General features: G+C 32.1%; 1 protein-coding gene across 1 annotated transcript in view; it reads left to right on the top strand.

Moving 5' to 3' along the window:
- The first annotated feature begins 4,811 nt into the window (after nucleotides 1–4,811).
- The window catches only part of LOC148280880 (progestin and adipoQ receptor family member 4), a 106,912-nt gene continuing 98,441 nt past the window's right edge, over nucleotides 4,812–13,282 (top strand). The window contains exon 1 of the mRNA XM_088227639.1: nucleotides 4,812–5,127. Within this exon, the coding sequence (XP_088083765.1) occupies nucleotides 4,812–5,127 (316 nt within the window). The remainder of the gene's footprint in view (nucleotides 5,128–13,282) is intronic.

Genomic DNA, 13,282 nt, shown 5'->3' with positions numbered 1-13,282 from the left:
ACGTCTACTTCACAATTTTCTAAAATTCAATACTTTTAACATTAACCAAAGTTTGTTATTCTTCTTAGGGTTTTTATATCGTAAAGTTATGAAAGTTTTTGCCGTAAATCTTGGAGAAAATAAAGCCCTTCTTTACTATTTGTTTTAGTTTTACAGAGTATCTTATCAGTTGATTTCGTCTACGTTGAAAAATTGCAGAAAAAAATTAAAACAATATTACCATAACTCCATTAAAGTTTTTAAGTTTTTCTCAGAGTTTGAATTTATGGACGTTAAAAAACTTTTTCTCCGCAATATAAAAAGCCTTATAATGTACTTAAAACCTTTCACTCCTTAGCTAAATCTACGATGGTATTTTTATTTATTTAAAGTATGTGTGTTTTAGTTAACTGATTGTCTAACTATCCCAAAGCTTTAAACAATAAGAAAAGTAAAAATATAGTTAAGAATAAGACAGAAATTCTCTTAAAATAAGATTAAGTAGTTAATACAATTGTGTAAAACTTTGAAGTTGCTTAATTATTAAAATTACATAAGTACAAAAATAAAGTTTACATTAAAATACCATACACGATAATATTTATTTATTTAACACATTATATACATATACAATTTATAAACATATAAGGGCGGGCATTATGACTTCTGGGAACTTCTTCCTACCAACCTAAACCGTTCAGTTTGAGAAGATTACAATTACATGGACATATTTTAGGTAATATACAGAATTTTATTCAAAATTCAATATTCCTAAAGCACCGGTAAAATATGGCAGTAGAAAATATATCTACGCTAATTTAATAAAAAATCATTTAATAAATAAAAAACAACATTACGAGCCACATTTCCAGCGCTATCCTATGTTTTTTAAGTACTATACTATATTTGTTTAGTGCTGCACTATAATATACACCAATACAGATAATATTAAAAATAACCGTAGGTACGAGGAAATTCAAATCTCATTAAGCCAGTCAAAATTAGTTTATTAACTCATTGAGGCACAACTTTTAATTTTAATAAAAAATAATATATTACTATTGTTCCTTTGATTATTGAGTGTGAAAAAATAATAACAAAAAAATAAAACAATAACGCTTTTTCAGATGGTGTAAATTTGACTATCGCAGTGCCAGTCAGTAACTAATAAATAATCCTTTAAACCACTCAGAGAGTAGTGACTTATGTTAGCGACAGTCTATATTAATATTTAAATTAGTTGTAATTAATATTTACCACGGTTCTAGTATAAAAACTAATACATCGAATATGTAGTCCGTTTTTTATACCACTGTGCTTTACAGAGTTAAGCAAGTTTAATTTTTGTACGTTATGAGAGTTTTGTTTATAAAAGAAGCATATAAAATAATTAAATATTATTAATATTTAAAGCATTAACTTAGTGGTCAAACATTTTACTAAATGTTATTAAATATTTGTACATAAGCACTTACCGACTTTTACTTTTATAATCGACGTTCCATCATTACTGGGACAGGTAAAATTCAATATTCCGACTCGTAGGTTGAGAAACAATGAAGTACTGTTCGTCGATCAGCATAGAACAAACTATGGCTTTAATTCTTCAATGACCCGTCTCTGTCGAATTGTTAACTCGAGACAAGATCTGGATTTTTTTGGTTTAAGTTTACAACGATTTAAACGAGCACTAAATAAATAGTCCAAATATTGTCTTGATGTCCCTTATGTTTGTCAATACTTCTTTTCTTCCTTTTCTTAATGTTTGAAACTATTATTTTATTGTAATATTTAAACCCTATAAATTGTATACATGGACACTGTCCCTTAATAAATAAATAAATAAATAATTACACATTTTTTGAGACACAACTCCGAACTCCGCGGGACTAAAAGTCTTGTGTTGAGTTGGGACGTGTAATTAGTTGACACAGACCTACGAGTATATCACCACAAATATTATATTTGTCCAGAAACATAATAATAATTTTTAAAAAAAACAAATATATGATACATTAATATCTAGTATGTCAATCACCGATAGAAATATGATCAACAAAAAATAAGCTATTTCGGGTACAGAGCATAATAATTCGATTCCATTAATGGAGACATCCTTTTATCGAGATTTCTCATTTGACACGAAGCAGATGAAAGCTTTTTCCATTTAACCTCAGCGGACAAGGTTATTCTATCTAAACTCGTAAATCAACGTCACTTCCTTAAATGCCAACCATTTTTCCAGAAAAAAATATACTCCGAAACATTCTCGGTCATTTTCCAATCAATTAAGTTGGTAACCTACCCCCTGCCCCGAACCTCGACCGCCCCACAAACCCCTCTCCGGCAACCCGATATAGGGCAGAAACAGAACGAAGAGAGCTGAAAACATTACGTCGATAGGCACTTTGGCGTTTCAGAGGGCATTTCATTTTTAATAGGGGAAATCACTTTAAACAAATATTCCATTATAAGTTGCCGAACCTTACTTACTACCACTAATTACGATTATTCGAATCAAAATACATTTAATAAAGCTGCTTTGGATGGGCTTAAGTTTGGTGGGTGTGATTTTTAATTTAAAAAAATATATATATTTTTACCCCTGTATTTAGTAGCCTTACGTGTTATGTACAAGACTAATACCCGTATGCAGAGACAAAACTTAAGGTGAGGAAAGTACATTCTAATTTAAAATGCAGAAAACAACCCGAAGGTGAAGACAATAGAATGTACCTTCCTCACCTTAAGGTTTGTCTCTGCATACGGGTATAAGGTACTCGGAAAAAAACATTATTTGTTATCTTGGAGATGGGATTTTTGGTCACTGATTTTGGTTTATAACCTTTGTAAGTCCAACCACCATTGTTGCAAAGTCCAAGAACAATGGCGCGTGATTGTTATTAGTATTATTTTATTTTTTATGATCAAACTTCCAACCATGCTTTTTCTTATACACTTTTTAATATAATTACAAGTTTTAAATTATTTATTTTTTTATTAACTTACTCACCGCGACAAATCCACTCTCTCCCTCATTCAATCACAGACGAACATGCACACCCCTCTCATTCATTCACACATACACACATTCACATACACATGAATTCAAACGTCACACACATGCAATTACGTAAACTCTTTTTCTTATATATTATGTATCATTAGATTAACAGTGGATTTTTTTTATTGGCTCTAGTATTGTTAATATATTTCAACTTATTTTTTCATGTATTAGCTGTAAAAATCCCAAATAAAATAAAATAAATAATATCTGTTAAGGATCTTCTATCTTTCCTGCATTCTGCTTTAAGATTATGGCGTTGTAAACTGAAAAATGGGCACTGAAATAACAGATGTTCGATACTTTGTTGAGAAATATCGTTACACGAACAATAGTCATCATTCCTTGATTTAAACCTTTATAAACATAAAATATTTCGTCATTTATCTATTATACCTATAGATTAATGACGAAATATTTTAAGTTACATACCTAGATAATGCATTTGTTTATGGAGTGGTATTTGAATTTCCCTGTCATAAAATCAAAGTATTGTGTTAAACCTATTAAAATGTGTGTTTCCCACTCTGTTGTATTTCGCCATGTATTTTTTCTCACCTTTTAAATAATAAATGCTTAATCCCAATTTCGGTCCGATAACTCCCAAAAATGAACTGTTTAGCAAACTAGTTGTAAATACTTATGTTTTATGGCCCCTGTTAAAATACTTATTTGATCTCCTTATCTTCAAAATATGTTATAAATAGTATAAAAGCTGTAAACGTTGTAAACAATTTACCAGTCTTGAAGATGCCTCCATAGGCGAAAGCGCTCGTTGGTCAAAATAATTAAAAAATAATACTAAACCAAGAAGTTTTATTGTTAATTTTAAATATAATTCTATCAAAATCATTAACAATGGAGTTTTATCAAGAAATATCGTAAAAAAAACATCAATATTATGAATTAAATTTTGAGGCCATTTTCAACGAGTTGAAAATACCTCACTTTTAGAAAAATGGGAATAAAATTAGGGTAGAGTGGGGTTCGAACCTTGGTCCTCTGATCCGTGAGTGAATAAAACTATTATTTTTGTTCTGTATTTTAGAAAAAAGACCTTTTATCTTACCTTGTGTTTGTACGTGTTTTCCACAAATCATTGATTTTATAAAGACACGGGTTGTGCCCAGTGAGTATCATGTAAAATAAATAAACAAATATCGTTATGGTAATTGGAATTCTGATCCTTAATCAACATCAAGCTCTTTGGTTCACTAAAATTCTACAATATAGAATCCAGAGCTTCTGGGACGAAAATGTAGCAACAAAAGAATCTCAGTACACACTGGGTTTAAAAGAATTCGCGTAACCCAAAAGCGCCTGGCACTAGGCAATCCGCTTAACTTTCTTTTAAAAGTTCATTCTTCTAGCCGAGAGTCACTTTATATCTCGCTATGCAACGCTTTCGTTCACCGGTGCTAAATTAAATTTGACAATATTAATAAGAATTTTATTATTTGAATTCAATGGAGATTCAGAATAAATACAATTTTTAATTGTTTTTTTGTTGCTATCTGTCTGTGTTCGGCCTCGTTGTGCGTTTGCCTTCCATGCAAGAGGTCTCGGGTTCGATTCTCGACATGGTTGAAATGAACTACGAGGCATATCCAGAAAGTAAAAGTTCTGTTTGGCTCTCGTGCTGTGAGAATTTTTTTTTGAAAAAGTTGGCAACACTGATTAGTAGTGGGGGGGGTCTCCTGAACACAACGAACACCGGCAACCCTCGTTAGTACCAAAACTTGCCTCGCAGTGTTTATTTCTGTGAAAGATGACAATAACAAATCTCGCCAAGTGCAAGGTGCGCGCTGTCATAAGGTTCCTTCTCGCGGTAGAAAAAACTCTGACTGAAATTTTTGCATACTCCCCTGCACCTCCCCTGAACCACCCTGCATACTCCCCTTACTTGGCGCCTTCAGATTTTCATCTTTTCATCTTCTTGAAGACTCACATGGGTGGAAAAAAAATTCTAACGGATGAGGAGGTGAAACAAGAGGTCTTGAGGTGGACGAAGGAGATGGCGGGAGAGTTCTATGAGGAGGGCATAAAGCTTGAGCCACGACTTATAACCTTCATAGAACGGAAAGGCAACATCAGGAAAAAAATATTCATACATATACAAACAATATGCTGTAATTTTTTTTATATATATATTTTTTATGCATACAAAAATTGAGTACTCATACTTTCTGGATATGCCTCGTATTTATTTAAAGGGGTGTTTTTACACAACAATATTTCATAGTCCCTGGACTGGTTGAATGTAACAAAAAGGATCAAGATACGCTGCAATCGGTGTACCCATGCAGTGCCATATGCATCATTAGGTGCAGAAAGCGAACGATGATGATTTCTGTGTTCAGGCGAATAAATGATAAAGTAATGTGTGCGAGTTATATTCTCATATTATATTTTTACATAGAAGTCTTTATTTATAAAACACTCCTTCAAAACAATAAGTAACAATTATAAGATAACATGAAACTGTGTACACAACATTAAAAATAATGTAAGAAAAATACAGACGATTTACGTTTTTCGCTCATTTATGACGAAACTCTTACATAATTCTCACTTTAATATGTATTATAGTTTTTAATATGTATATTTTTTTATTATGTATTCTGTATTTTGACGTGTCATTATATTTTATTATGTATTTTGTATACAGATGTGTCATAACATTTATAAATGTATTGATTTTATTATAGAAGAGTCCCGACTTAACTTTAAACATTCTCACAAATCATTACATGAAAATTAATAAATATGCTGTAATAAAATTGTGTATAAATAGTAAATAAAATAATAATTGACGGCCTCTGTGGTGTAGTGGTTAAGACGGTTTACTCAAACACGGGAAGTTCCGGGCTCGATTCCCGATGAGAATACGCAAAATAAAATGTGATTTTTTTCAAACCTGGGTGCACCGTGTTATAATTTATCAAGCTGTAATTGCGCCTTCTGGCCTGTTTTGTGCAAAATAATTACACCTTTTGTTTAATGTCTCTATAATATATTTATGTCTCTATAACTCTGTTTTACAATAAAATCCCAAGACGACAGTTTGTAATAGTTTATATATATTTACGTTGATGCCGCTTGTCAATTAATTAATGCGTTTGTAGACGTGTAGAGTCGATTATTGTAATGGTATCTACGCAGGTCTACCAATGAATAAAATGATTCGCCCACAGTCTGTATTGAATGCCGCAGCGATACTTATTTTTAGAATCTCTAAGTTCAGTCATATTTATCCACTACTTTGGGAATTACACTGGCTACGTTTGCCACAGAGGGTGGAATACAAACTCTGTTGACTTATCTATAAGTCATTACACAACACTGCTCCGGAATATCAAAGGAAACTTTCCATTCCACATGAACTAGTTGACAGACGTCTTACGCTTAGATTAGCTACATCTACGTCTAGAGGAAAAGTTATTATACCTCTACGCAAACATCGTACTAAATTCGGTGAATGCGCATTTGCGGTCGCAGGCCCTATGGCACGGAACGCTCTCCCAGCAGAAGTGTGAAACTGTGAGAGTGAAGTGATGTTTCGAAAAAATCTTGAAACCCACTTATTATTTATACAAATTCAAAAAGTTAGAATTAAATTGATTTATTTATGTAATCATTTTGTAAAGCGCCCTTGAGGTATTACATTACAAAAATAGCGCTGTATAAATTATCCTATCTATAATAATAATAATCTATCGTAAAACTGTTTGAAACAAACAGCCATGTTGACAGTTTTCTTTTCACAATTTTATGCCCCAAAGAAATAACTTTTACCTGCGTATCTCAAAATGAAAGTATGCTGTCGGAAAATATATAATGTTTGACGTTTACTGGAAAAGCCGAATGTGCGTTTACCACGGAATTGCGAGATATGTTTTGATTTAAAGTGTGAGATTTTTTTGAAAACATTTACTCAAACCATCACCGGTACTGATATTTTAGTACACATTCCTTCGAATAATATATGGGAGTGCGAATCGTGGGTACAGAAAAACAAATCCAAGATGAGACATATTTTCCATGTCCTTGATAATTTTTTTCATATTTATTTCTCTGTCCTTCAATTCTCTGAGAGAGATGATAAAATTTATTGAAGTTAAAGGTCGCTTCTCATGTATTATATTTTATAGAATTAACTTTTTTATGGATGTAACCACTCCACTGATTCTTAGGCACGGACCGGAGTATCAAATGTTTTTTTTTTTGGGTTTCTACCATTTTATTTCAATATGATATAATCTTAAAAAGAAATAAAGCTTAAAAAATATATAGGAGCGATCTAAGCAACCCGACCATTTGACATTAAAGTGTTATTCTAATCATTGGCGGCCTTCGTGGTGTAGTGGTCAAGACGCTTGACTCACAAACGGAAGGTTCCGGGTACGATTCCCAGTGAGAACTTAAAAGTTCAATGTGATTTTTCTCAAGCCCATGTTCTGTGCTGTAATTCATCACTGTTATTGGGTCTCCTGGCCTATTGTGGTGCAAAAAAAAAAACAAAATAAATATTAGGAATCAAAATATTTTTCTTCTTCTTCTTGTGGGGCCTTATCAAGTCCCCCCGACGTTGGTAAACTAGCCACTACAGAGAAAGCATCTCGGTCCTGCGCTACTCTTATAGAAGGACAACTGTTTATTGGATATACTCGCCATAGTGATTCCTGGGAAAAGATGACCAGAGTGGTTTTCCGTTGCCTTCTCTGGTGGATTTTTCTGTCAGGGTTACCTTATCTTAGCTGGTTGGTTTTGGTTTGAGGCGCCAGAAACTCACCTTGCATCCTCTCTTTATCTGCTGTGATCACGCCGTTAAGAGTGTGATCCCATTGCCCAGGGTTCGCGAGTTGGATCAATCAGTAGTGTTGCCGGTGGAATGTAACTAGGCGTTCGTAGCATTTTATCGAATCACACCCTCCAGCAAGGTGTGGCCCTACTGACAGTTCTAACCTCTTAAATAATATAAAATAAAATGATTTGAATACATAATATACAAAATATAATATAATATGTTACGTATTATTTATGTATTTATACTTATAAAATACAATATGTTACGGAAAATGGCAGCTATCAAAAAAAACTGGGAGTGCGGCTAGGAATAGCAGGCGCCACATTCAGCAGTATGAAGGCTCTCAGGAGATCGAATATTTACTCAGTGAAAACCAAATTCCGCCTATATAACGCCTGTATAGCACCTGTTCTCCTCTACGGATGCAAATCGTGGCACCTCACTAGGTCCTAAAGCAACAAAATTCTGTACTACCTACGTAACTGTACAATGTTCAGGAAATTTTACTATCCGTTACACAGGATCCTTACGAAAAAAATATATAAAACTGTCACTTTCTTTCAACTCAAGTTTTCTTCTATTTTTTGCTGTTATACAAAACACCTCCACCTCCACCTTCCATAGAATCATTTCTCTACAATACCGCAGAGTGTGTGCGGACCAACTACTGCTTTACAAAATTATGACAGGAATGGTTGACTGTACAGAGCTGCTTGGTTTGCTAACAATACATGTGCCAGCCAGGATTTGTAGACGGTACCACCTGTTTCATGTACCAATAAGTAAAACATCGTATGTTAAAAATGCTTTTTTCGTAGGACTTTTTCAATGTACAATACAAAATTTAAAAATATAGATTACACAAACATCACTCAGATTTAAAATTTACACTAAAAGTGTATTATGTAACTTAGTAGACATTATAATAATAAATATGTACATCTCCCCTCCCCTCCTTATCCTCTCTTCAAGCATTTTTGTCCTTATCCCGCCCAATTTACAGTAACTTAATGTTCTTAAAATAAATATTTAAAAAATCTTTGATTATTGAGTACATGAAAATAACATTTTTATATGTATAAATTGTATGTATTTATTTGATATGTAATATATTTTCTTTACTAACTTTGTATACTATGTGGAAATCTGTCATTAATTCTGAGTTTATACACTATATCTGTTTATTTACTAAAAATATGTAAGTAGAACTGTTGATTTCCCAAATAAAATAAATAATAAATAATACAACATGAAGTTTGTAGTGTGTTTGCTTACTTTTACGAATAATTAAATATTTTATCGAAATATGGTAGTGAATTTAAGTCTCTCATATGCGATGTGGTACGATTTAGGTGGTGGTACGATATAGGCTACTTTCCCTTAAATCTTTTTATGTGTTTATATATATATCGGTATGCATGGTTATTCATTGCTTACACAGTTTAAATGTCTTCACTTTTAATAGCCTGTAAAAAAATACATAAAAAAACAAACATCTATGGGTCTATGTCGGTAAAAATGTTTACCGTTGAAATATCAAAGATTGTTTCCTTACAGTAAATACCCATACAGTTAGGAGTACGAGCTTTGAGCTTTATAGTCTGGAGACCAAATAAATATAGGATTTATTTGCAACTTTTTGTTTTTCAAACAAACCATCACGCCGTTTCCCCGTAGGGGTAGGCAGAGAGGATAGAACGCCATATCACTCTATCTTGGCATACAGACCTCGCTTTCTCTACATTCATACATCTTCTCATGTACGCACGCCGATTATTCCTACTTTTGACATGTCCATCTTCAAGTATTTGATGGACTTGATCGTGCCATGTCTTTCTCGATCTTCCTCGTTTTCTGCATCCATCAACATTCGCATCGTAGATCCCTTTAGCCGTTCTTTCGCTGTCCATTCGCTCTACATTTAAGAAATAACCCCCTTCTTCACATACCTCTTGTTTCATCTAATTATAGGCAAAATTCATATTTATGGCGAACTTTTAATAATTTTAATGTAACAAATAAATCATTTAACATAGATTTATTTGCAAATAATCTTAATGACATACGGCGTTTGCTTTCGAAATAACTCGTAGTATTTTTTCTTTTCTTTTAAATTTACATTTAATCACTATTCATTTTATGTTCGAGAATCTTTTTTAACTTACTGTGATGCTACTTGTGAAAACCTGTAATTGGCTTATTTGTTATTTGTTTTGTTATATAAATATGAGATAATTATAGCTGTTGGTTATCCAAATAAATAAAATAAAATGTCCAAACCAACGAACTTGATGCTGTCGATAATGCATGTCTCAGCCTTACACACTTCACGGATCTCGACATTTGTGCACCTATCTTACATCGTTTTACCACACATTCGCCTGAAGGATCGCATTTCGACAGCATTCAACCAACTTTTTTAATATTTTTTCCAATTCCATACTTCGCCCCCATACATTAGAGTTTGCACTAGAACTCCGTTGTGAACTGCTAGTTTAGCCTCCTGCGATAAACATTTGTTTCCCAAAGATTTCAGGGCACCGTTCACCCTGTTCCCGGCACTCACCCTCCTTTCAATATCGTTCTCGGGTTTTCCATACCTAGTAAACATACTTCCCAAATACACAAATTCTTTTACCTGATTCAGAATCTCCGTTCACACTGATCTCACATTTAGTTATATTTTCATCCTTTTCAAAAACCATCACTTTCGATTTATCAACATTCATAAGCAAATGTATTTTTCTAAAATTTTGTAAAAATGAATATTTAGACTTAAAAGTGTAAAATAAATTTATGTGAATTGTGTATGGAACCTGAAATATGTGTAATAGAACCAGCAATAGTGTAATTATGAATAAAATTGTATCCATATTTATAACATATATTTAATTTAATTTAAAAATGAAATTTACAAAATAAAAGTCGAGTTATGATTTTGCGCCTTAAATCCGGAGCCATTATGCTGGTTATGTGCAGTTCTGTATGTAGGCACATTATAAGTGTATACTGTATGGTCAACAATGATTTAAATGAATATTATAATGTGCAACTGTGTGACCAATATTTAAAAGTAGATTAATTTTTAATATTATATATTACATTTACATTTTTAGTAATATTATAAGTTGTATATGATAAGTTATTTTATGTTATGTATAATGTTTATGGGACAACATTTACAGTAACAATATTACGTGAAAGCCTCTAATTGGACTTAATGATATGTATTTATAATATAATTGTATCTTATAAATTTATAAACGTCTGTTGGCTCTCCGATGAAATAAATAAAAAAAAAACGAAATAAAAAAAATAAAAAAAAATGTGATAAAAACTGTAACAAATGTATTCTAATATATTAAATTAAAAAATAAGGTTTCTCAAAAATTATTCCAACATGGACATTAGTACACGTCACATTTTTATTTGCCAGAAAAAATGATAAGAGTGACATATAAAACCTTAATTAAGTATTGTGTCAACTACTTTCGACAACAAACAAAAAAACGTCAAATGAGTTATACAATTCGACTAAATGTAACAATATAATATGAAAAAAAATCATATGAAAATATTACAACAGAGATGAAAAACATTTTAGAGCAGGTTAGATAAAAGTATAGGCATCTACAGGGCTTATGACCTGTCATTGGCTGGTTTAAGTGGACACTTTACACACCGTGTAACATTCACCATTCTGCCCATATTTTAACATGTATATTTCTTCAATTCTTTCATTTGTTGATGTGTGTGAAGTTAAAGAACTGAAACATTTGTTTATGCGGGTGAGATTTATCTAATTGAATTATTTCACCTACATACTAGGCAACGCATGAAAATCTAATTTTTTCAATTTCTGTACTTCTTCATGGACCAGGTGGATTTATCAACAATATTTTTAGCTTGTCGAAATGATCGTAGACAAGAACAGGATTCAACTCCTTGGGGAGCTATAATTATTAACATATTACAACAGAGATAAAACACATTTTATGATATTATATTAAGTACATAATACAGAAAATGAAATGACATATTGTATTTCAACAGCACGCAATTTATTAAAAATGTATTTCAAAAGGCTTTTTATCAAGCTTTTACTTATTCGCCCGCCTGCGAGAGTCAGGCAATATAAATTATCTCGGGCAAACATATATCACATTTATTTTTCCTTTACCAACCGTTGACATTGTACTTATTTTCTTAAATTCAGCCTAGTTACGTCGTTACGTTTTGGTTGCTAGCTTTTTTAAAATTTAATCAACACAAAATTAAATTCGTCAATTGTAAGTTATACAATAACGGATTAATGTCAACGTTGGTGACATTTAAATTTGAGTAACGGAAGTGGTATGCCTGACATTCAGATATCAGAAATGCTTAGTATTATATTTATATTCTAAACAAGTGCTTGTTGACGTACAAGTTCGAGGAAAAGGACGCAAAGTATAAAAGCTTTGAAATTAAAATAAAATAACATTGTTTTAATCACTTTTTTTTCAATATTTTTTTACGGTCTGGTTTTGAAGCTGAACAAGTTTCCTTACCATGATATACTTCACTATTGAAGATGGTCTTCTTTTTAAACAGTGTAATTACTACTCAATATTAAATCTAAACAAAAGAAAATGCAAAACGATTTTCATAAACTTTTGAATTGGGCACATGGTTTTGGACTCATTATTAAAAAAAAAAAAAAAAAAAATATTTGTAATCATCATCATCGTTCCCTTTCCGCACCTAATGGTGCATAGGACACTGCGTTGGTCCACCAATTGCAGCGTAACTTATCATTTTTGTTTCATGAAGGTAAAATGATCAGTCTTACGGTTCAGGTATCATAAATATAGGTCCAGGAACTATGAAATATTCTAGTGTAAAAACATCCTTTTAAATAGGCCTTTTCTCGGCCTCGTGGTGTAATGATCGGCGCGTTTGCCTAACGTTTCGATTCCTGAGATTCCAAGAGATCTCGGTTTTGATTCCTGATATGGTTGATATGAAATTATTTTTATGACATCATTGCACAATTTCTCTGAATGATGTCTGTGTTCCTACATAGTTATTCCCAAGGTAGGTAATAACAGAAAAAGAAATATAGATATTAGGTTGGGAATAAAGTAATTTCGTATTTTTCGCTTTATTTCAATGCTTTATAAAAAGTGTTACAATCATCCGATTTAAGTCAAATGTGCGCCGTTCTGTTAAATAATTAGTTGCCAAAGATAATTAATTATGCCCTCTCGTAGAAACCCTTGTCCCTATTGGCAAAAAACTCGTTGTAAACTTATACAGTCAAATGAGTTATACAATTCGACTAAATGTAACAATATAACTATATACTTAATCAAAATCATATGAAAATATTACAACAGAGATTAAAAACATTTTAGAGCAGGTTAGATCAGGTAGTAGTCACTTGGTGCCAA

Source organism: Micrasema longulum, unplaced genomic scaffold, assembly GCF_059751315.1.
Source record: "Micrasema longulum isolate JH-2025_06_02 unplaced genomic scaffold, ASM5975131v1 h1tg000519l, whole genome shotgun sequence".
NCBI classification, from domain to species: domain Eukaryota; kingdom Metazoa; phylum Arthropoda; class Insecta; order Trichoptera; family Brachycentridae; genus Micrasema; species Micrasema longulum.
The sequence above is the reverse complement of the archived record's forward strand: the minus strand, read 5'-3'. Positions and strand labels throughout refer to the sequence as shown.